The sequence below is a fragment of the Aphidius gifuensis genome, linkage group LG3, assembly GCF_014905175.1.
Source record: "Aphidius gifuensis isolate YNYX2018 linkage group LG3, ASM1490517v1, whole genome shotgun sequence".
Classification (NCBI taxonomy): domain Eukaryota; kingdom Metazoa; phylum Arthropoda; class Insecta; order Hymenoptera; family Braconidae; genus Aphidius; species Aphidius gifuensis.
The window spans coordinates 22,712,561-22,739,174 of record NC_057790.1 but is presented as its reverse complement, the minus strand read 5'-3'; the positions used below and the strand labels follow the sequence as shown (position 1 = coordinate 22,739,174).

Below are 26,614 nucleotides of genomic sequence, written 5' to 3'. Positions count from 1 at the left end.
ATGATAATAAAAAACTTTGTAATTTGTATTCTTCTTGAGTGAGTAGCTTTAACGTACATAAGTAAGCATAAGGCGCCAAGTTAAGGGAGCGTAAATGCTCAGCTTACCAGTGATAGCGATCAAAAATTATTTCCCTCTCCTGCCCTTTAACAAATAACCAAGTATCTAAAACTGGATTTGACGCTTCGTAAAGTGTCTTTGAAGTAAACTTATTCTTCTTCCTCTTAATCGTCATTTTTTTTTTTTATTATTATTTCTTTTATTTTAAAATTTTTTTCTCTTATTATAAACTGCATAAAATATACTTTATATCGGCAAGAACTTTAAGAGAAAAAAAATTCAGCATCAAAAGTATAGCTTGCATCATTAGCATTTGAATTTTTTAATGATAAATATAATATACAATTTGAAATGTATATAAGCAAAATTAAAAATAATAAATTTTTTATGTACTTTTATATTTTATATATAATTGTGGCAATAATCACTGACACTGGGTATATGCAAAACATTTATAAGAATCGATAAACATGATAGTTATTTATACATACAAGAGTGTCTAACAAATTAAAGCAAGTATGCAAGTAGCAATAAATTGATGATGCCTTCTAACGCTGTCACTGGATGCTTCTTCATAAAACTATCCGATAACTTAACAACCGCTACTACTTCTATACTATAGACTGTTAAAACTACTCTTTAATGCATCAAACTATCATATATATATATTGATCTGCGTGTTTTCATGACGTGTTTCTCTTGCATTCGAGCTTAATGAGATTTCAGGAAACCCGAGGAGCTATACACTATCAAAGCATAAAATTGCAGATAAATTTTTATATTTATTTTTTTTTATTTTAAACAATTTAGTGGTATTAGTATCTTCACCTTGATAGTACATCCTTCTATAAAATAAATAAAGACTTGTTTCCTTTTTGTTTATATATAATACACCTGTACCCAAGAAAAAAAAAAAAAAAAGCTCTTGTCTATGTGTGTGTGCACCGAGAAGATTGTCGATTTTATTTACTGGATATATATACTCTCTATCACGCTTCGTCGTCGTTGGAGGTTACTAGCCTCAAGATTTTACAACACACAAAATATATATAGACATATTCTGTGTATACATTTATATAGAAAAGCGGAAGCTTTTGGGCGTCGTGAATTTCTCGACAATCGCGTCTGGCTTAGTTCCAAAGGACTTTTCCACAAAACTTCTAAATCTATCCCTTCTTTTCTTCATCTTATTCTTTCTTCAATTTTTTTTTTTTCTTTTCTTTACTCCTTAGTTTTTAAAACCTTTTATTTTTTTTCATTTTTATAACAATCTTATGTTTCATGGTACATGAACCTAAGAACCAGAGAAGACACCAAATTTTCAAACAAACTCTTTTCCTTTTTATTTTTATCCCGGCATTGAATTACTCTATTAGTTTGACTTTTATGATGATAAATAAATTTTCAGGATATTGTTTTTTTTTTTTTTATATGTAATTTGGAATGTAGATTCATATATAATATGTATATAATGAAAGGTGTATGTAATACGAGAAGAAGATATATACGCTGGATATACATATAATATGAGGAAGGGGTCAAATTGCCTCAATACCACAATGGATCTAATTTAGAAATTCGTAATTACGCCACCTGGTTTACGATGTACTGTTGCACTTCCTGCTGCTTCAAATCAGTCAAGGTGTGGTACTAGAGTACATATATATAAATTTTATATATATACATAGCAAATTGCTTGGTTGCTGTGCAGAATGAATAAAGATGGTATGAACTTTAGTCTGATGAAGAAAGGTTAGGTTTATTCTGAACAAACTCAAGACTATATACCACCAAGATATACACCAGAGAATTATGTTTGCATGTACCTACTTGGCCCGAGGGACATTCTCTTTTGCTGTTTTCGTAGTGACACTTTTTTCATATTATATTTAATAATGTTTTTTATAAAAGCCATAACTTGAAGTTTACGAAAATCATTGTAATAATATAGAATTTATTTAATGTACATGCATTTTTTTTTCTTAACAAGATGCTAACAATAAATAAAGTTATATTTTTTTTATTTAGATATTTTTTTTTTATTTCCTTAATTTCTTTCATTATTGAAAAATTCAACTTTTTTAATAGAAAAACTGTCAATACCAGGTTTGTTGAAAGTTGTCGTGTTTTTTGTTCAAGAAAAAAAAAAAAAAAAAAAACGACGAGTATCTCTTTTGTTATCCTACATTTTCCGTACTATTATTTGAGATTAAATTTGAAAAATAAATAATCAAGTTTTTACTAATATAACAAAAATCAATTTATTTTATTATTATATTAATTCATATTTTTTTTTATCCTTCTAAGAAGCATAATCTCAATCTATATTCTTAATCTAAAAAAAAAGAGCTTTTATTTTGTAAAATATTCTTCTAATCCAAGAGAAAAAAAATTGTAAAATCAATGTTACTTTGTGGATATTTAAAAAAACATTTAATGGAAAATGAAAATGTAGATACACAAAATGTTTTGTCGTTTTTTTTTAAATAAAAATAAAAAAGAAAGCACTTTGCAAAGTGGTAGGTTACCTCTTTCACAAATTGGATCGTTAAAAATTTTATACTATCATGAACTTTGACTGTGTTTTTCTCATTCTCTCTCATTTATGCTTCCACTCGTCATCAACCTTTTGGAGAGTTTACGTGGTATTTATATATTGTATAAACCGGAAGAAAGCCAAAAACCATTGCAGTCAGATTTACCATGTTCCCTAGCGATTTAACGATTTTTCTTTTGATCATAAATTTTCAATAAAATCAGAGGTAAAACTCTCACGCATTTAATCAATCGACGAATCAAGCGATTGAAATTTATGGACTAAACGTGCTAGTGATGTGAAAAAGATTTTGTTAAATAGAAAATCAAAACTCACACTATCATACAATATAGTACACATATACATATATTTATATATATACATAAGTATAAGCTTGAGAATATAAAAAAGAGAGCATTCTCCGGATCAAATTTTATATTTATTTCACCTGTTTATTTTAAGGTATATCAACTTTATTCGTACGAGTCGTATTTTTTATTTTTACCACCTCTTGGATATTACTTTATTTTTTTATTTATCACGACACACAAAATTTTCAGACACGAATCATTTTATTTCAAATTAATAATATATATAAGTATTTAAAAAAAAAAAACATTTAAAATCCAATATATTTTATTCAATCTGATTGTGATTTTTTTTCTTTTAGATGAAAAAAAATAAAAAACAGTCATGTATATCTAACTGTTTAAATAATAATAATATTGAAAAATTAAATTAAAGTGGTGACACGTGGGTGAATGCATGGTCTCAATGCCAAAAAAATTAAAAACACTGAGTCACATACAAAAGCCTCAGTAAAAAGTGGCAAAAAAAGAAGAGAAAAAAAAAAAATGAAATATAGTTTATAAAGGTCATCTACGAAAAGCCGAGGGCAATTTTTACTAATTTAAAAAACCTCTTATATTTATTTTTCTTACTTTTTAACCAACATCCCGTCTTGTTAATTTCAATAAACTTAATTTTGAATCTAATTTTCAAATTTCTCTTTATTCATGTTATTATTTTTATTATTTCATTTTTTTTTTTTTTTGACTCAGTTTAATATCCATTAGCACATCAAATAAAAAATGAAATAAAAAAAATATGTTCTTATTACAATTCATGTACATATATGTATTTTTTAATTTAAAAAAAAAAAAAAACACCTGTGACTTGAAAATTGTAAACGTGAGTTGAATAAAAATAAAGAATAAAAAATTTATACACACGAACCAATAATTTTTATTGAATTATAATTAGTATAACTTTTCTACGTTTAATGTATTTATAATTTTTTTTTTATTTAATCATTTTAAAAAAATGATTATATATATATATAGTTGCCTTAATAGGCACCAGAACAAGTGTATAAGTGGACAGGCATATGTCCCTTTCTAGATTGGAGGTACACAGGTGCAACGATGCAAGTCCGATTACGTGTTTTGATGGGCAAAGTAGATAGAGGCGACCAGTATACAGACTATTTCAAATCGACCTCAAATTTCTACAACCACTAACATATATATAAACCCACATGAAAATTCCCTTTCTAGACAATTCCACGCACACACACAAACGTGATACACAAATGTTTAGTCAAATTCTTTAGACCAGTTAAATTCACTTGTGGTACAACACAATATTCGCACTGTCATCACCTGAGCTTTTAATGTAATTTACTTGAATTTATATATAAATAAACAAAAACATAAATTTTAAAATACAAAATATATAAATAAATAATTAAAAATATTATTTTTATATATGTATTTTGTCAAAATATGTAATTTAATGCAACAACGATCAGTACACGTTAATCAATAATTTACAAAATCAACAAAACCACACGCATCCAATTTTCATATCATATATCATATCTGCGTATGATGCACCTTTTGTATTTATATATATTAAACATGTATGTATATATATGGGATGATTCTAAAGTACTCGATTATTACAGGGTAATGTTCAGAATCAAGTTGAGATATTACCACAGAATTATCAGACTCGATCGATAGCAATTTACTACTTCACTGCACTTGCCTTTTCATTATTATCTACGTAACTATTCATTTTTTTTTTTTTTTAATCATCTACTTTATTTTTCTACTCACGGATATGCCTGATTTTCAAAACATCTAATTAAACGGAAAAATGTTTAATGTCAATTAACATGTAATTACATTAAGTGATTTTTAAAATCAAATCAAATTAAATTATAAAATATCAACAAAGTGTAATAATAATTAGCATTAAAATAATAGATTTTATTAATTATTTTTTTTATTTTAGTCGTCATATTTTTATTGTTTTAAGCAAGAGAATTTAATAATGAAATTATTTTGTGAATAATAAAATATGATATACCCAGTAAAACAAAAGTTCTTTTATTATTTTATCCCCTTTGGAATAATATTTTCTGTAGACCTTCTTTTCTTGATTTCCACTTTACCTCTGTCATTTTCTTTTTTTTTTTTTTTCTCTTTTCTCTTATCGTAACTTTGTTTACCGACCATATCGCAATTTTTCTTCAACTCTAACATTGCATTTTTATATGTCTACAATAACTCTATTTTATGCTAACCCAAGCATGAGATCAAATTTTAAGGTTTATTTAGGGTCAAAATAATAATAATAAAAATAAAATAATAATATTAAATTGATGGCATGCTTGTATGTGAATTTGATAAAAGATATAGGTATAATATTTTTTTTTGGATTTACCATTGACAGTTGTTGATATCCAGAGAATAAATAATGTGTAAAGAATCATTTTGATTGAGTCCCTCGATGAACCGGTGTTTTTGCAAAATTGTTCCATTATGAATTTTTTTGGTATTTGCATAAATCTATTTCACGAGTACATCGACACTTAACTTATATATTATACAACAAACACACACTAAAACACTCATTTACACTACACAGTATATTTATTTTTTTTTTGTCAATCAAACGCCTCTTCGAGTTTAAAGCAATGAGACATTGATTTCAAAAAAAAAAAAAAAAGAGATTTACGCGTGGGCGTTTCCGAAATTCGATAACGTTGTGACCCGACGGACAAAATTGACGTCACAAAAGTTGGATTTATTTTTTTTTATATCTTCTTTTTATGGAAAAAATAAAAAAAAAAAAAAACTATTTTATTTCTTTTATTTTTCGATGAGCACTGGTCGATGCAACACGAGGACGTTTATCGTTATTCTGCACACACAGAACGACACATTTATTTATAAATTTTTTTTTTTTTTAATTATTTATTTTTTTTTTTATTTCTCTATTTGACTTTTGATTTATTTATTTTTTGTCGTTTTACTCGTTTCGAATGGTTGCGCGCACCATAGCCGGTTTTAATCAGGAAACTGGAGTCAGTCCTCGATGTTTCTGGACTATATGTATTTTCCTCCCGTCACTATAAACCAGGCACCAGCATTTTTTAAATTTTATTTCATACAATCGTTTTTTTTTTTCTTTTATTTATTATTTCAACCAACAAACCAGTAAAATCGTTGAAACTGTCACCAGTAAATAATGTACAAATGAATTAAAAATAAAAGTATATATAAATATATTCATAAAATTTCAAACGGAGCATTGACTTGTCATTAATGTCACACAGCCTTGACAAACCTCAAAATTCAATGCACTGTATCCTGACAACTGCAATTCACTTTTTCAACAATAAAATCACTCGTTGAATATAACTTTTTTGTAAATTCGTTGTATAATTTATTTGAAGATATAACAAAAAATAAAATTATAAATAAAGAGTATCTTTCCATAACTATTTGGTGGATAAAAATATATAAATCATGTGTCAACTTGAACAAGGGGATTATCAATCATATTCAAAATAAATATAAAAAAATTAAAACTTTATTATAAATAAATAAAATAATTGATAAGTTAACGAGTGTCCAAACGGGCGCGTCACGTAGCCCGTGGATCGATCGAACAACTTCACGTGTCACTCAGTGGCGCGTGTCAATCTTTCGTCAGTGCGAAAAAAAATTAAAATTTTTTATTTTCAAACGAACCATAGATTCACAACACAAATATATTTTCATCAATACGCTTATCAACTTTTTGGTATATGTATTTTATTCCATTGACTGTCACTGTCCAAACATTATTCTGTTTTTTTTTTTTTTTTTTTGTTATTTTGTCATTTATCCAATAATAATCGACAAGTTTTATCAAACAAAAAATTTGACAATTTAAAAAAAAACCAACACAGAATTTAAAAAAAAATTATATAACTTTAGATTATAATAATAATCTAACTATGTACTTAAAATTTTTTGTCAAAAAAAAAAAGAAGAAAATTCAAATAACTAAAACACACGATTGACAATGTTATTGTTTATTTAAAAAATTGTCATAAAATATTTAAATGTGCTTAACGCGCGCGGATTTTAAAATTAAGCTACGGACAACCTCACTCGACGAGGGTACAGACGCGTGTGTGCCCCTCGACCGGGTGTGTGGATTTCTAGAGAGAGAGAAGAGGCCTTTGCCCCCGCAAAGATCCACGGAAATTCACGATTTTAATCGAGCTTTTCCGAGCAAGCGCATACGCAATATAACATCATCAAAAATCCCAACCCCGGGTCCATCCACAGAGCGCCGCCGCTGCCACCACCAATGCTCCTGGGCTGAAGCTGGTGCTGTTGATGATACTGGTGCTTCTGCCTGTCGCTACCGTACACATCTATTTTGTATATATACATATCTTTCTTGTCTCTATCACTTTCATTATACTCTTCGCACTCACAATATTTCCTTGATTATTGTATGTATTTTTTTTTTTTTTTTCACCATAAAACACATTGTCACGCTTATCGACAAGTAAATCCAAATAAAAATACTTTCATAATAATTAATCAATTATTTTACTTTATAAGCATATATATACTTTTTTTTTTTTTTTTGTTAACAGTTTATCGACAATTTAGTAATTTAAAAAAAAATTCTAGTTGAACAAGTTGGAGGTCAAATAATTAAATACCTAGAGCGAAATGCATTTCCGTAATGGCTTTCGAGAAGAACAATGGTTTCAAAGTTCTCTTTCAATATTTATTCGGGGCTTGGATTAGCTGATTCTCTCTTTACTCCTTACTTTGTAAGCACAAAACCCCTTACGAGCGTATCTTTTACCAACAACTAACAAATATATATACAATCATCAATATAGCAACACAAAGTTATATTTCCATTTTGCTTATATTATTGTTGTGTGCTTACATTTTAGCATTGTTAATAAAGATTGCCGTAAAACAAGCAACAACAAAATATTATTCTGCCTTACGTAGCAAAGGATTCACTCGTCTCTGCTCGTCTCAAATTTATATTGTATGTATCTATTCTAAAATCAACTTGGAAATCCTATACAAAAAGGGGGATGATGGAACACAAAGGGGATGAAAAATCCAAGAAGGGGAAAAATATTTGACAAGAGGATTTCAAAAGAATCTCAATTTTATTCGGATCACGTAAAGAACCTAAGAGAATGAGTAATTTATCTACAATTTCAATAAAATCGCATCAATTTTAAAACTCAATTACACACCCGAGGCATCACTCTTGATCTCTCATATCACTCTCAATTTTTTTTTTTTTTTTTCTATACGCACTGTCTGATGTTATAGTCAATATTTTTTTTTTTTCATCATTATTTTTTATTTTTCTTTTTTCTATTTCACTAACAACTAAAAAATCCAAACTTACTTTTTTTTATTTCATTAAATAGAAAAAGAAAAAAACAACAACTTTCAAGTTTTGATTAGTCAAGGATCGAAACGACGAGTTTAAAACTACCAAGCACAAAAAGTTTTCCAGTGAATAGTTTTTTTATATTTATTTTTTTTTTTTTTTGACTTGAAATACCGAAATATAGGTATATTTAATTTGTTTAGTATATTCAACGAGACTATTTTGTAAAAATACTGTTGATATACATAATTTAATGACGAAACTAATTTTGTATTTACAAGTATTTAAATCAAGTATTATGATCGAAGATTAAACAGAAATAAAAAACAATTTACCAATATTAAAACTTGATGATTGAATTTGTAAATAGAACTTATTTGTATTCTCTATTTATATTACATATTTAATTATTCTTTATCCTATAATGCAAAATCAATATCATAAAATTAATTAATTTAAATATAATTTTAAAAAACTTTAAATATTTCTAATTAAAAATTCCATGAAATTATCATTTTAAAATTAACACAACTAAATTCAACTATCCTAATTGTTAAAAAGAATTAATTTCAATTGATTATATTTTTTTTCAAGCCTCAAAATAAAGTTCAACAAATGTATATTATTTTTTTTATATTGGACATGCATACTGATGCAATCATTATGATGATAATGATTTTGAAATATTGAGTTACGCATAGTGTATGATGATGAGAATTGATATTGGTAAATGTATATTCTAGTGGTCATCATGAACAACATCGAGAAAATACAACATAACATCCAATCATGATGCCATAGTGTCTGTCAACCGTGATTTTACTCAACTCTACAGGTACATTATATATATTGTGACTTGTTTTATCTGAGCTATATTTTCTACCCTACTTTAACGATTATTTCGATAGATAATATACTCGAGGGCGTTGCGTATATACCTACATACATATATACAAGCCAGCGTATTCAACAAGGAATATCGTTTAATACGTTATGTGCGCTTGGTAAAGTTAGATGAGTCTCGGAAACGCTAGCATATAATAATATATGGATTTGTGTGTGCGTGAGGATGTCTCATAGTTGATGAAATTTATTTTGTATGGGGAATAAAATTTGTAGAGAATAGGGTGGTGATGGTCAGTGAAGAGAAAACAAAGTTACATCATGTGCAGATGAATTTATATATATATATGGTTTAATTTTATCCATTGCCTAAGGGTTGACCGGATAAGATAAATATAGAAGCTCTATATATGCGAGAGAGAAATTAAATAGAGAGAGAGAAAGACTTTATCTATGCAGACTATAATCTACACATTGTCTACTGGAACGGGCATCATTGACGAGTAATTAATAATCTATTGTTAGCATACACAAGTTGTGTTTGATAATCATTCACCAATAATAACAACTACACACCTCTAGGAAAACGTGATCATCAAATGTCATCAGATCTTAACCGACAAATTAGTAATTTAAAATTACAACTTAATTTTTATCATCCATGTTTACATTTAAAAAAAAAAATTGATACTTTGTATCGGTTTAAGTTGTTTAACATTTTTTACTTTTTTTTTAGTATTTTAACACTTGGTAAAATTTTAACTCAAGTTTCAAATTATTTATTGCTTACTTTGTTGTCATATTTCAGCTCAGTTTATGCTAATACTTTTTTTCATTTTTTCTTTTTTATTCTACAAGATTAAAATTTCACTGGCTCAGATTTCTTTGGCTCAAGTTTGTATATCTAAGAATTTCATTCAAAAAAGATATATTCAATAAATATATATATAAAAAAAAACTATTTTATTTATTAATTTTAATACAAATTTGTTTGATATTAAAATTAATAAATTTTTTTTCCGATATTACTTTTTATATTTTTTCATAACATATTTCTTTGGAACAAGTTTTTAATCTAAAAATTTCAATCAATCAATCAATCAAAATATTTGCACGAATAGTCAATAAAAAAAATAAATAAAAATAATAAATGAAAACTAATATACAAAAATTAATACATTTATCGCAATTTAATTAATTTCTAAATTAATTAATAAATATTTGAATTATTAATACATATATGATCTGTTTATGATAATTAATTTTATATTGATGACAATGATGTATCTGTTATTACAAACAGGTGTTGTTGTATAATGAAAATTTGTTGAGATTCGCGTGTCAATGACATATTCGATAAAGTTATCAAACAATGAGTATATGATAGATAGAACAAGTAAACCTGCACTTGGAATAATTGTATATAAAGCCCCCGAGGCAAAATTTATCCATCTGCAATGTCACTGTATTATGTCGTTATTTTACATGTTAACCCTGAAGCTTGTTATGAGATAGAAATACAAGTAACCAACTAACAATTCAACAAAACAAACTTCACCTGTACATATTCCTAAATCAGTCAAAATGTTGCTGCTCCTGTGGACGACACTGACGCTTCAGGAGGTCATGTTGCCGAATCTTGTTACATCTACTGACTACTACAACTACTATTACTACTTGGGTGTTATATATATTCTCTTTCAATCTATATACACAATACTATCTACATGTTTATTTATAACTTAGGACGATGCACTCAGCTTCTGTAAATGGTTTATAGAATATTTTATTTGTATATATATCTGTATACGCAATACAATTGGCCGCACGAATGGATCGATATTTTACTCGTACGTGTCTAGCTCCCGGTGGCAATAACTGACCTCGTCTGTTCTACACTTTATATATTTTATATATACAGGTACATAGATCGTGCTGACAAGAATCAACGTTTTATCGAACGAGTGACCCACACTGTTTATTTATTTACTTTTTTATTTTTTTTTTCTACTCCAACAACTTATTAACTATTTCAAGCCTTTTTATATATTTATATATTTATTTAATATGTATATTATATTCTTCTTGGTGTCTTGTAATACATGTAATATTTAAATGTTTAAATTGTTATTTTCTATTATCCCTGTATACCTATATATTTGTATTTATTTGTTTGTTTAAATATAAAATCTAGTGTTAAATATACACAATGACAACAATATGTCTGATTGAAAAATAAATATATTTATATATAAATATCATATTCAATTGTATGATATATGAAACTTAAAATATATTTATCCAGTTTATAATAATTGAATTTTCTAAAATCTCATTGTATTGTATTGACTTATGAGTCTTGAATGGTTACGACCCTCGTTGACATTGTATATACAACAATATTGAACTCCAGACAAATGCTTTGTGGTTGAATTTTTTATGTTGAATATAGTTAAACGTTTTGTACAAGAGCAAATACAACAAAAGATTAAATACAAAACCAAAAAATATATATATATATTTATACTATTGGTATACATATTATGTGTATAAACTCTTGTAGAAATAGAAGCTCGCACTTTAATGTTTATACATTCTCTCTCAACACATTGCCCAGTTGTAAAATTTACAAAAGCATTCAATGAATAGAACGTGAAATTGTGAGGTTTTTGTTATTTTTAAGTAAACAGTTTGAGTTTAAGTATCAAGAGATTTAATTGTCGCATCAAAATATCAAAAAAAAAAAAAAAAAAAAAACTCGTGGAATTATTTAATAGTATAAATGATAAAATAAAAGAAAAACAATAATGATCCTCTTATATATAAAGAATCATTTTAATTGTTTGGAATTTTAGTTGTACTGTTTTTTTAATTTAATTTTTTTATATAAAAATAATATTATTTAGTTCAGAATATAAAAACTATAACGTTTCGCGCGTTTTTTGTTTTTTATAATTGTAATTTTATTGCAGCTGTTCAACTAACACTATGTTTGATAGAAAATTTCAATCAAGAGTTATTTACACAAAAGTATGCTTATGTACGAAAAATGTATATATAGCAAACTCGTATCTCGTTGAAATGTCATCGATTGCACCAGTTAGTCCTGACTACGTTGATATTTTTTATTCTAAAACTGGATATAAGCCAAGTTTACTGATTGGAGGGCTGTTTTATACTTCAGTGTGACTCGCCAACACAACTTGGACATTCTCAACAAAGTTTTTTTTTATTTTGTATTTCTTTTTTTTAAATAAAATCGTATTATTTATTTTTACATTCTCGTTGATAATCTGTCAGCACGATAATCATCATTATTTGTCAAACTGTTAATTATTCTTGACACTTTGTCAAAGATGTTTTTTTTTATAATAAATAACTGACAAGATGCTGAATTTTTTTTAAATCAAACTATTCAGAAAATTAGCAGTAACAAGTTAACGTGAACTCAACAATAATTATATAATTTTTTTAAAACTATTATTATTATTTTATATTGTCGTTCAAGTCTTTATTAAAACTTTAATTTAACTACCGGTAAAAAATTTATTTGTTTCAAAATCTTTTGTTTTTAATTTATATATAAAATTTAATTTATATATATTACAAGTATCATGAGATTAAATAATTTTCATTAATTATTATTTGCAACATAAAAAATTTTACGAAGAAAGTTACTGTCACTGATTCCAAGGTACTTGGCGTTGAAATTGTTAAAATGAAATGATGAAAAATAAGAAGAAAAAAAAAAGGATAAAAAGATATTATATGACAAGCTGGGAAATCTTGGCGAAGACGATAAACGAAAAAGTACAACCAGTGTGCCTTGTTTTTCTTCAAGAAAATTGAAGAAAATATCTTGGAAAAAAAAAATGGGAGACAATCTCACGAAATTGTATTGTTGTCTAGTTCATTTGTCGAATTTAAAATTGTATAAGATAAAGTAAAATAATAAAAAATAATAATCAAACAAATTGCAATTATACAAATTGTCAACAATTGTAATATTATTACATGAATTTTCTGAATTATACTTTCATAATTTCATTATTTTTTTTTTTTTAATTTAAAAAATATAGATATAAAAAATTGATGACTCGTGTGACAGCTAAATAACTGAAATAACAAACACGTTTAAAAATGTGTCCAATATACTAATATGAAAATTCCACGTTTGTGTCAAAAAAAAAAATCCAATAATCAACCAAGTATGTATTTAATTATTCAGGAATTTTTGGTAATTATTATTTCGTAGTTTATTAAAAAAAAAAAAGTAATTACGATGATAGTAAACAATTTATATTAATGAATAATATAAAAAATAGAAACGAAAAATTATCAAAAGCCAAAGTTAAAAGAATATTATGATAACTGACTTTGTATATTCTATTTAAAATCTTTATAATATAATTTTTTTTTCTATTATTTCATTGTATATTATTATTAAATATACAAAATAATATAAAGTTTTTTAATTTTTAAATATAATTCTTTCTTATTGTTTCATTTCATGGTTCTGTTGAGTTGCAGTATTATTATTACAAAGTCTCGAGTTTCTACAGTATACTCGAATTAAGTTTTCAAAATCCATGGAGCCATGAATGCACCACACACCAAATTATCTTTTGTGTTGAACCGACGCTCATTGCTAGACCGAAATACCTCGACCTCAAAATGAATGCCAATTGTAGTAAGCCAAGTATACTCAACAATTTTATAAAAGCTTTTTTATATAAATATATGAAAATCATTGAAAAATACCACACCAACATTCTCTAAAGCCAATTAAAAACAATTATAATATTGTTTTTAATGTTAAAATTTTATTTTGCCACCTTTAATTTTTTATCTTGTGGAATTTCTTTTTTTTCTTCTTTAGTGAGGGTGCTGAATAATCATTCTGTTGATATCTCGTTTCTTTGGCTCGACGTGCCGACAACTTTTTCACGAGGGTCGTAGAAAAGATAATCGAAATTGGAAATAATTGGCAGACCATCAACCCTATATGGGTGAATAGCAGTGTGTAGGATAAAAAAGGTTTGAAGTTTCTTGGCAATAGATCACGCTTTGGCAAGCGTGACTCAATCGATCTTTCAACATCACAAATTATAAGAATACCCAATGAATAAAATATCGGAAACAATAAAAATCTACTATACTATTAAATTTTTTTATACATAAAGTCATATGAATAATTTTATTTATCAGTACGTGGCTCGAAAGACGAATATAAAAAAAAAGAAAAATTACCTCATGGCTATAACCACTTTTGAATATTTATTTTTATTCAAAGTTTTTAAAAATTTTCTCCGATATTTATTGACAATAGATAAATTATATATGTAGATATTTTATTGAAAAATTAAAATAACCATGACTTGATAATAATAATTATAATAAATTCTATAAATCATTTTTAGTTTGAATAAAATTTAAAAAAAAAAACGCCTGCATTAATTTTACATGCACAACTAGTTGTAAATTAATTAAATAATTAAATTCAAAATATATTGTTCTTAATAAATAATGATATAGTTGTTGACGATTTGATAATTTGAGGTCAAATTTATTCAAGATATAATCTTATTGAGGCAGTTATAGTAAATCACATTTTGCTGCAATCGTACTGTATAATTTTGATTAGAATTAAATCTTTTTTATAAGAAAATATTAAAATAACTCATTTTAAATAAATATATAAATTTATAAATGAATTTTTTATGCATGATAAAAATATTTATATAATAATTATTGCATGAAATTTTTAAAGTTTGTGTATTTCTTGTTTAAAAGTTGTAGATAAATTTCCGGCTCAACTTGCAAGTTTAAGATAAAAGTTAGTAATTGAAAACATTGTCGGAAGGCTTTATGCTAAAGTTAAAACTTGACTTTTCAACAATGTGTGATAATCATAAAACTTGGGTTTGTGATTTAGAGCGGAAATTATTCAGAATATTATTTCCAAAATCTTGCCTGGTTGTATGAAATTTATGGATATTAATTTTTAATCTTTCGGCTTACAAGAAAATAAATATCATATAAATCATAATAAAAATATACAAAAAATAAAAAAAAATATATTTATATACGTACACAGGAAATATTGACTTTATATTTTGAACGACGCCCATGTGTAGGATAGAGCCATCTGCTTGATGCATCTTTGAATTTATATAATTTCTACGTATACCCTTTACACGCAGTTGTTGGTAAAATCAACAACTTCTACTCAGTATTTTTTATTGTTTTTATTCAATTCTAAAAGATGTCTATTAATGCAAATTTTTAATGCAATACATAAATCAAAAACCCCCAAAATATTATTATAAAATATATAGCTGTTTCACTTTTAATTTTTTTTATAATAAAAAAATATTAAAATAAATTTTAAAATGTTATTTATAGATAAAAATAAAATTTGATTTTTAAAATTAAAATATTTAGTTAAAAAGAATTTTTGCATGTTGGATAATTTTGATTATAATGAAATAATAGAAATTTTTTTTTATAGTGTCAATGATTCGAAATTTAAATCTGTTGTTAGATTTGCGCGCTTATTTATCGAAGATGGCGGATTGAAATAATTCAGCCATCTACTGGAAACAATTGAAAGTAACATTCAACAAGATTGAGCAGCCATTTTGATTTTCTCTCCCGCCCGTTAATTTTATGAAAAAAAAAAAAAAGAACGCAAATAATAAAAAAAAAAAAAAATTATAAAAAAATATAATGTATTCGCCTAAATATTCCTGAATGAATATCACCACCGAAAATTAATAATTAATTATTCATTCCAAAAAATGCAATTAAAATGAAAATATTAATTATTAAATAATTGTTCGAGGATTAACAATTTTGACAATCCCAAAGCCGGCTAAACGACGACGAATAATTATGACGGCATTGTCCCGACGTTGTCCGAAAAAAAAAAATTAAAAAAAAAATAATTTATTTTCGCAAATATATATCAATTATTAATTAAAAAATTAGACGAAAATAAATATAACGACTGAACAGACAAAAAAAATAAAAGACGGGTATTATTTAGACGGAAAATAATGAAAGAATAAAAAATAAATTTTCAACTATTCATCGACGCGGTGGCCATTTTGTGCATTGGCTTTTTGCGACGCAGTTTTTGCCAAAAAAAAAAAAAACTTAGAATTACTCCAATTTATTATAATATAATATTAAATAACCGATCAGATCCGATGCGAACCGATACGTTGAAAATTTATTTTTTAATTAATAAAAAAAATAAAAAAGAAGTATAAGAATTAAACAATACCAGAAAAACAGCAAAAACAGGATAGACAGGAACACCAAAAGGGCAGCTTAGCAAGATACAGGAGCACACAGAACAACACATAGGACACATCTTCACACTACAAATTCATAACACTGACTGACCCCCCGCAAACGCGCAACAGGCTCCGGGCCCTCGGGGGTTCCCGAAAACAGCCAAAAAATTATCGCGGCCATCTTGAAACTGTATCAGCCAATCATGTCTCTCTGATGTCAAGTCTTGTTTTCGGTTTTTTTTTTTTTTTACTGTTATTATTATCAAATAAGTAAAAAAAAAAAAAAAACAAGGCAATAAGTGGAATATTTAGGCAATTGTTAATCAATTTTTAAATAATAAAATAAACATAATAATTAAAAAAAAAATAAATTCAACTAATAATCTTTTATTTTTAGGATATATCGTAGCAGTTTATATGGAATTTGTGGCAAAATAATTATCAACAAAATTTTGTACACAAAACCAAATGTTCCAAAAGAGACTCTCGTACAAAATTTGTTACCACACATGGATTGTTAAAGACGAATATACAAGTGAACGAGTGATTACCATGAAAATTTGTTGAACACAAAACTGGTACACATGACATGCAGTACAGCCAAGCCAAATTAATTTGACATAAACAAAAACATCAGCATCATCAACAACACACATGGAGAAAATGTACGTAAACAAATAGGTTGAATAAATATTTTTTTATATTGATATTATGCATCTCTATATTACGTGTATTTAAACTATATACCAATACAAATTATTGTTAATATTATTATTATTTATTAATACAAATTAATTTATTTATTTTTATGGTACAAGGTAAATGTTAATTCAATGGAAAACGAGGCACCCAGTTTGCATCAATCAGATATAATTATCACTATTTTTTTCGTTACTTTAAAATGGACATGAGGCTCATGATTTTATTCTTACATAATAATTTTTATTTAATATTTAAATATTAATATATTATTTTCTAAAATTATGAATAGTTTTTTTTTGGACGGTTTATTCTGATAAGGCATTAATTTTTAAAAAGCAAAAATACACACCAAAATTAAATCATTTTGTTTTTTTAATCTCACACAGACAATTAAAGATTATATGTTATTGAGATAGATAATTTAATAATTTATTTGCAAAAGAAAAAATTAATTAAAATATTATATTAAAATTATTGACTTTTTTTTTTTTTTAATTTAAAAAGTTTTTTGTTTTTTTTTTTGTGTATAATAAATGTATATTGAATTAATAATTGATATTATTAATAAAATAATTATTATTAATTTTGTTTTTTTTTTTTGATCAAGTAGCTCAGTTAGCTTCGCAATAAAACGAACTTTAAAATCCCATATTTACAACATCTTAAACAGCAATTATTGATCAAACTAAATGTACAATATATTATTTATTTAAATATTAATTTTTCCTGATCAATTTTAAGGCATGACTTTTTATTTTTAATTGTCAAACACGACTAGTAAAGTTTGACACAATAATTATTTTAAAGAAATATATTTAAAAAAGAAAAAAAAATTAAATTAAACTTGTTTTAAAAATATTGTTTTCAAACTTGAGTGTATAATTTATCGTTAATTATTTTTTTATTTTTATAGAGAATCCAGTAGTGAATCAAGCAAGTCAAGTTGATTTTCATCCCAGCCAATATTTGCAATAAGCAAACCAGTTAAATCATCTTCAGTGAGACTGACTTGATTTGATTCTGGTACTTCTGATAGACTATCAGGAATTGGTGGTGATACAGAACTTGGTGGTGTTTCATACAATGGTGAGTTTGATTTTTTATTATTTTCATCTGATTCTGGTACTGGTTTTCTGCTTTTTCTGTTATGATGTAAAAGTGTTGTTCGTCTTCTAACACGTTTACTTTCATCCAATCTTTTTAAATCTAATTTCCAAAATCCACCTTTGCCAGGTTCACTTTTTGTTCTTGGTAATTTAACGAAACACTTGTTTAATGATAAATTGTGTCGTATTGAATTCTAAAAAATATTATTAATTAAAATATTTGAATACATTTTAAATTAACATCTCGTAATACATTTATTTTAAATAAAAATAATCATACCTGCCATGCTGGATCAGCGTGTTTGTAATACATAAAATTTTCACGTATCCAAGCGTAAATATTAGACAATGTGAGTTTGTTTTTATTTGCTTGCATCGCCAGGCAAATGAGGGTGGCATATGAATACGGTGGTTTTGCATCCATGTCTGTTTGATATTTTTCACGATTTTCTGCTAAATCTAAAAACAAAAAAAAACAATCATTAATCATGGCATTTATAAAATTTAAAAAAAATATATAAATTGTACATTAAACTTACCAAGTTGAGCTTTCATTAATGGTGACATTTTTTTAGGTTGCTGTTTTGTGATGGGCGGTGGTGATGGTGAACATGGTGGTGTTGGTAAACTTGAAGCACTTGTTATATCTAATGATTGTAACCATGATAAACTTGTTAATTCAGCTTCAACACCAAAATCATCATCTGTTTCCATTGTTTCAATTGTAATAGAAGAAGCCACATGGTCATCTGGAAACACCAGTAAATCTGACATCTTCATCTTGTCAAGGTAATTTTTATTTTTTCATAACCAGAATAATCTGAAACAACAAAAAACAAAAATAGTCAAGTTATTTAAATATTTTTCACATGAAAATAGAAATCTTTATTCTATATTTTTTTTTCTTATTTCTATTTAAATTATACCATTATTAAAATTGATTGAATACTCAATTTTAAATATAATTATAAATAAATTAAGAATTTATTTAAAACAAAATGAAAAATAATAATAACAATAACAGTAATGATAAAATGACGTGAGTGTAATTGGAAAAAATATTGTTAGGTAGTTTCGATCCTCGTTGTGCACAGGGGCTGACTGGTCAAGCTGCGTGTGGGCTGTCAGGTTGTGTACAGTATAACAATATATATACATATTTACAAAAGTCGTGTGTTGGAAAAAAAAAAATATATACGAACGTCACGGGGCTGTTAACTCAGCAAGAGGGTAGGTGGTGGTGGTGGTTGTGGACGCGTGCAATGGTGGTAGCGGCAACGTCGTCGTGGACAGGTGCTCGAGTTGTTTTTCCTGCAGGTGGACCCTTGCAGCCGGCATTATTCAAACCACCATATTCATCCCTCTATCAACCATACCAACTTTATCATAAAAATTCAATGCTTATTTTACTAACAACTGTTTATTTCCCTTTTCAATATTTTTTTTATTTATTGATTCAATACTGTGGTATATAAAAAAATAAACGCCAAAATTTAGGGCTCAAAAGTGATGGATACTTTCATTTGATTTATTATCCTTATAATTATTTTTTTCTATACTTTTTTTTTGCAGAAAATATATTAAAATATGAGCTACTTGTTATTTTAATTTTACAAAAAAATTTATATTATAAAAAAAAATAGAGTAAAAAAATATTCCAATCAAGTCTGACCCACAATAATTTTTCCACTTATTTCTTAGTAGTAAAAAAATAAAAAATTACTATCTCCGCTGAAATTTATTTCTTCTCATCATGTATACTCTTTGTGATATAAAAATTCTCATTTCAAATGGCAAAATGCCAAGACTAAAAAATCACCATAAATTATCAATTACATCTGTTCAATAAAATTAGAAATAAAAAAAAAAATTACATAAAAATAAAAACTAGGTTTTAATATATACATATATGTCCGGCATTGTCCGTCAGAAATTTTCGAGGTCTGCGGTATAGATTATTTGCGTGTTATATACTTGAATACATCAATATAAATATACAGTTACATAAAAATAGGATCGATCGTTAAGCGACCACAAAACGATGAGCCACGACAATTGAAAATTCCATGTTTACTTCACTGGGTCAACCAATTAATAATTTATACAAGAAAAAACATAATTAACAATATATATATATATATTATTACTAATGTCTTATAATATTAAAAAATGAAATAATATGCCTTATAGAATATTTTATAGTCCCTTTCCATTTTCATATATATTTAATGACATGGTGACAAGGCCCAGATGGCCAACATGAATGACCGGATGCATATCTGTATATGGCACGTGTACATGCCTTTTTACATTTTCATTGTTATCAATATTTCCCACCGTGTATATATTTAATAATATTTCATAAAAAAAAAAAAAAAAAAAAAAGGAGTACATCTCAACGAATGATCAGACATCAGACATGAATTTTCGTAATTTTAATGTTTTTTTTTTTCATTTTAATAGATGACCATTAGGTCGGATGTATTTGGAGATATGTATGTACATCCATTGATCGAACATTGGAGAAACAAGAGACCGCCTATGATGATAATTCTGAAAGAAGGGGAAAAAAAGCCCCGTCTACTCAACAAGCTAGGACACGAATGGCTATTGAGATTCAGAGAAGCTTCACTATCATTGGTCAGACACGCAAATAAATGAGGTTTATATCTTCCATGAGCTTTTTTAGCCACGACCAAAAATACAGTTAAAAGCTCAAACAAAAATACCTGAGATAAATTCTTGATAATGATTTTTTTTTCAATTTTTATTTTACGTATTTTTGCAATTCGTTTTATTTAAAAAAAAAAAATAAGTTGATTGTTAAAAGCTTTTTCCAGACACGATCAATAATACGTTGGGGATATCAAAACCCTTCGATGGACTTATTGAAAAATATATTTGGTGTTTTTTTTATTTATATTTTTTTCGTTTTATTATTCATTTGATATTGAACAATTGCAGTTTATTATATAGAGAAAATAATTTATCTGATTAATTTTAGTCTTTAGAGTGAGTTGTTGTTTCAACAAATGAATTTAAAAACCAAGTTATAATATTTATTATAAGCTTTCAACCCTACTCTGATGGGGGTGTATATATATAGACAGTATTACATCTGTATTGCGCCAGGTTGTGAGTCACCCAACTGTGACAATCTACGTCGTTATTTAGCCCCCCCTGGTACACAGGTGGTGTAGGTTTTTTATTTATTTTAAATGCATTTTTACAACAATATTATTTATCATAGAATTATGATAATATATTTATTTTTATTTTATTTATTTTTCATTTTGCAATTATCACGAGAACAGTCACTTTTTTTAATACTTTTCTTTTTTTTTGTAATTTATAATACAAACGCAATTGAATTTTTTTTTATTAACATTATTATTTATGAATAACATAATGAAAAAGAAAAAAAAAATATTAATCAAATATTAATAATAATAATAGAATAAATTATAATAAAAAATTAATAAACACGTCAGGATAAAATATTTATAAAAGCTATTTCTATATTATTTTTTCTACAGTGAAATATTGTCATCGTTAAATATTAAAAATCATGTAATAATTTTATTAAATTTCATTGATTTTGTGAATCAATTTTTCTTTTTTATTTGTTGTTAAATTGATAAAAAAAAAACAAGAACAATTTGATAAATGGTCTGGCAATCAATCTTTCAATATGACAGTAATCATTTTTTTTTTTTTATCATTTAGCTTTTAATCACTCAAATAATTTTACGTAGTTATATTTGATAACTACGTGTAGCAATAATAAGTTTTTCCACCTTAGTTAAATAATTACAAAAAAAAAAAAAATGAAAACAAATAAAGTAATTCAAGGTTACATAAAATTATGTAACAAATAAAAAAAAAACGAAATGTTTAATAATAATAAATAAGAGTAATTTATAAAGTAAAAACAATAATAGGTCATGTCAAATGATGATGTGGATTTACTTGAATGGACAATTGTAAATTCAATCGACCAGATATAGAAAAATGAATAGGTAACCGGATATAGATATGGTATGTCCGAGTATAACGTTGAAGAGGGTGTACATGATAAATTATTCAAGAAAATTGATCTTAACTAAGCGCAGCAGCATTTTCAACTTAAATATATCAAAATTGCACCAAAAATAAATAATAAAAAGCATCATCAAAAGCGTGTAATTATAAAATATAAAATAAAATAAATATATGTTGGCTACAAGCTTACCAGATTGCAGGGATGATAATCCAATAATAAATATAATTCAAAAAGAAAAAAAAAAAAAAACAAAACGTTCTAATATTGTTATTTCTATTCTATTTTTTCGTAATTTCAAATTAATTTACACTTGACTATTATATCACTTGAAATTTATTCACCAAGATTTATAATTCATTTTGTTTTTTTTTTTTTTCATAGATATAACTTTGACGTAGAATTAAATACGTTTCGATTTGTTTGCTGGTCAAGTAGCAATGGTGGAAAGAACGTGTGGTATTACTACCATCCCCTGTGCCACTGACATTTTAGACCCCTCCGAGGCACTTTGTTACTGATGGCGCACCTGGCAGCAGGTTCACCAACGCCGGCATCATGACGACAGGTTTATAACACGTGTTTTATTACGCAGTATTGAATAATATAAATTCCAGTTATAAAATTAGAATCAACAATATCATTACATAATTATTGCAAGCTTATAAAAAATAAAAATTTCTAAAATATATTTAAACATTGACAATAAATGATTTTACTTATCGAAATATGTTATGCATTTTATTTTATATTTTTTCTTCAAGGTAACACCTGGACCCGCAGCATATGCCACGCATCGTCATGGTGGGTGAATTTCTACCCACCCATCATATGTTTGTTGGATCAGCTCTTTAACTGTTGTTCAAGATTATATATAAAAACATTTAAATAATTTTTTTTTTAAATATAATAAAAAATAAAAATTCAATGAATATTCAGGTATTTATTATCACTTAAATTACAGTATATTTCTTTTTGTTTTCAACATCGGTAATAAGATTGCTTTATTCAATTAATCATTTGAAAAATTAAAAAAAAATAAACATCTAAACAATAAATATTCAAGTGCTGTAAAGTGCACTGTGTTTTATTTTAAAAAAAAGAAAAAAAATCTGGAATTCAAAACGAAGATAAACAATTTTTTTATTTCTTTCTCTCTTTATTTTTTTATTATATAAATAACACCATCAATTTTCATAATTATTTTATCATTCTTTCTTTATCTTTCTCGCTAATAAAATATCAAATAAATTTTTCTTTCAACATGTGCCTTAATAAAGAAAAAAAAAAAAAAAAGAAGAATTCACAAATGCAGTATTTTTTTTTTTATCAACTACATTGAAATAAATTATTTTTAATGATTTTTATTGCTGGTATTATATGTTTGTATTTTTTTTTTCTTAATATATATATATTTTTTTTTATCTAAAGTGGCAAAAAGTAAAGCATGAATTTTTTTTTTAATTAAATCATCATGTAAGAAATCTTGCTAAATTTTCATCACACATTTTCTCATTTTCTCACTATTTTATCTACTTGGGTATTTGACACCCCTACTCGCTATTAAAGTACGAGTATTTTATCAACTATCCATACCTTTTTCTTTGCATTTAATTATTATTATTATTATAAATTTTTTTTTTTTAAATTGATGACATGACACGACACAGTATACAGTCTCTAAAAGGGACAACAAATGGATTCTACGCACGCTAGATTGGGTCATCCAACTGATTGTATCAACAAAACAAAAAAAAAAAAAGTTCTCTTCTTTTTTTTTTGTATTTTTAAACAATTAGTTTTTATTTATTATTTATTGTTGTTTTATTTAATTATTAATTTCTTTTTCTTTTTCTTTATTTAGGTTTTAAGGCTGATTGGTTGTGAAAGACGTAATACCATTGGTTGCCATAGTGTCTAAAACGCCACCGATATATGCAGCAACATCAATTTGAGCTTCCTGTGATCGTCTTATAAATGGATGTTCCAAAAGTTTGTTATATTTTGGTCGTTGTGTTTCTTCCTTAATTAAACTTTATCAAATAAAAATAAATTAATAATAATACATATAGGTATATATTTATAAAATTATAGTAATAATAATAACAACAACAACAACTTACCACGTGTTGACAAAATGAACAAACTCCATTGTAAAAAGAAGGCCATTTTCATTGGGACGTAGTCTTGGTGGATCACCTTGAACAACTTGATAAAGTTGTTCAAATACAGAATTCCACTTTGGATATGGAAAGTAACCAGTTGCAACTTCCATAAGTGTAATACCAAGAGACCAAACATCACTACGAACATCATATCCACGTGCTCTTTGTGGATCTATTCGTTCAGGCTAAAAAATTATAAAAATATAAATATAATTTTAACATATTTATACATTTAAATTGTTACTTACAGCCATGTATGGTCGACATCCTGCATCACGTGTACGTGCAATTGAATCAACAAGCTGTCCTGATATACCAAAATCACATAATTTAATATTTCCACCACGATCTAATAGTATATTACTTGGTTTAACATCACGATGTATTATTCTTAATTTTTCTTTTAAATAATTCAAAGCTGTTACTGTTGCAACTGTTATTTTACCAAGTATTTGTTCTGGTATTCTTTCATTTAATCTTTCATAAATAAATTTATAAAATTTATCTAATGATGTATCCATAAGTTCCATGCAAATCCAACAATCACCTTCTTTAAATAATGCACCATAAAATTGCACAATACATGGACATGCATTTGATTTCATAACAACTTCAAGATCCATTAATAATTGATTTTGTTCTCGTTCATCTACTGTTGAACGTATTCTCTTTAATAAAAATTAAATATTTCATTATTAATATTATTAAACTTTTATAATATTTTTTGTTTAATTATAATTACCTTCACAGCCATAACAGTATTGCTTATCCTATGAATCATTTTATTTACAGTACCAAAACCACCTCGACCAATTTCACCAAGATCTTGTAAATCTTCAGATGTAAAATCATAAACTTTATCTGGTGTTAATTGTAATTTACCAGTACTTTGCATTGATTGAGACATTCTCAATTTATCCCTTTAAAACAAACGAACCATTATTATTATCATCGTCATTATCATTGTAATTGATTTAATTAAAATTACCTTGCTTTATCAGGAAAATAATTTCCTTGTGGTGCTGGAACTGTTCTTGGTCTTGCTGGTAATTTTGGTATTGGCATGATGGGCCGTCTACAATTAAATATTAATAAATTAATTGGATTTAGTTAAATTGATTTTTTAAAAACTCAATACTCACGAGGCTATTTTAACTGGAGATGCTGTTGATGAATTGGAGTGACTTGAGTTTGTAAAACTAGGAAATGGCACACTGGTACTTTGTAATCCAAAACTAAGCTTGAGTTGTCTTTTTTTTTCATCTATAAAATATAAAAATAATAATAATTTATAAAACAATTGAAACAAAAGAAAAAATAATAATGATTGAATAACAATGGACAAGCTATTTGTGGAATATAATTAAATTACCTGCTTCTTTTTGAATGTCATTGTTTGATCGAAAATCCATACGTTGAAAATTAAATGTTCTTTCAGCACCTGTAATTATTAAAATATTTAAATCAATTATTAAAAAAGCCCAGTAGGTTAGGTATTATTTTTGTTGAATAAAATTATATATTTTTGTTGTTTTTCATTATTATTTTAAATGATTACCTTGATTCATTTGATTTGATGAATTACCCTGACTCTCAGCCATATTTATTGCAAATTATATATATTATTTAAATATTTATAATTAAAAAAAAAAAATGTCAAATAAAGCTCGTTGAAAAGGCACTCCTATTAGAAGACCTTACCCACTTGAATCACAGGAATTTATATTGAATTTTCTGACATACGTGTTGTTGGCAACACATTGCTTTTCATTATAAAAAATTATTATTGATATTACTATAAATAGATATAAATAATTTCATTTACTTTATTCATGTAAAAAAATTAAAAATCTTTATCTATTTTTATATATTATTGACAATAATTAATAATAATAATTTTAATTATATTTAACTCCGAAAAAAAAAAATTGTGTGACAAAAACAGACAAAAAAAAATTATTGGAGTCTGTCAAAAACGCCAACCATGCCAAGTGTTATTATCGCCATCTTTCGAAATTTCCAAGACCTGTTTTTCTATTCTCTCCATCTTTGTTTATAAAATTTATTATTATTTTTATTTTATAAATCTATTTGTTGCAATTTTAATAGAATCAAATTATCAAACAAAAAATAGTAAATATTAT

The 26,614-nt window shown here is 26.0% G+C and overlaps 3 protein-coding genes and 1 long non-coding RNA gene across 8 annotated transcripts in view; 1 reads left to right on the top strand and 3 right to left on the bottom strand.

The window, feature by feature from the left end:
* LOC122852947 (nephrin-like) overlaps window positions 1–16,527 on the bottom strand; it is a 135,148-nt gene extending 118,621 nt beyond the window's left edge. For 3 of the 4 annotated variants that reach the window (XM_044153092.1, XM_044153091.1, XM_044153095.1), the window contains exon 1: window positions 5,327–7,054. In XM_044153092.1, the coding sequence (XP_044009027.1) occupies window positions 5,327–5,447 (121 nt within the window). In that variant the 5' untranslated portion in view covers window positions 5,448–7,054. Of the gene's footprint in view, window positions 1–5,326; window positions 7,055–16,445 lie in introns of those variants that run through there. The other variant, XM_044153093.1, reaches the window with a different exon arrangement.
* Window positions 16,528–16,853: 326 nt separating this feature from the next.
* On the top strand, window positions 16,854–18,939 carry LOC122852997. The gene is made up of 3 exons (XR_006373882.1): window positions 16,854–17,123; window positions 18,074–18,246; window positions 18,842–18,939. It is a non-coding gene; the product is annotated as an uncharacterized LOC122852997 (long non-coding RNA).
* LOC122852979 (forkhead box protein J1-B-like) lies at window positions 17,150–22,834 on the bottom strand. Of its 2 annotated transcripts, none has more exons than XM_044153147.1 (4): window positions 22,498–22,834; window positions 18,806–19,086; window positions 18,547–18,725; window positions 17,150–18,460 (listed from the first exon to the last, which is right to left on the bottom strand). In XM_044153147.1, the coding sequence occupies exons 2-4, from the start codon at window positions 19,044–19,046 to the stop codon at window positions 18,068–18,070; spliced, it is 813 nt and encodes a 270-aa protein (XP_044009082.1). In that variant the 5' UTR covers window positions 19,047–19,086; window positions 22,498–22,834; the 3' UTR covers window positions 17,150–18,067. The 2 variants fall into 2 exon arrangements, with proteins under 2 accessions (XP_044009082.1, XP_044009081.1); XM_044153146.1 differs by lacking the exon at window positions 22,498–22,834 and adding an exon at window positions 19,193–19,235 and having other exon boundaries at window positions 17,208–18,460.
* Window positions 22,835–23,812: 978 nt separating this feature from the next.
* LOC122852969 (dual specificity mitogen-activated protein kinase kinase 4) lies at window positions 23,813–26,464 on the bottom strand. The gene is made up of 8 exons (XM_044153135.1): window positions 26,029–26,464; window positions 25,843–25,911; window positions 25,613–25,733; window positions 25,459–25,545; window positions 25,213–25,390; window positions 24,719–25,138; window positions 24,429–24,655; window positions 23,813–24,338 (listed from the first exon to the last, which is right to left on the bottom strand). Exons 1-8 carry the CDS (start codon window positions 26,069–26,071, stop codon window positions 24,173–24,175), a joined length of 1,311 nt encoding a protein of 436 aa, XP_044009070.1. The 5' UTR covers window positions 26,072–26,464; the 3' UTR covers window positions 23,813–24,172.
* Between the last annotated feature and the right edge of the window lie 150 nt (window positions 26,465–26,614).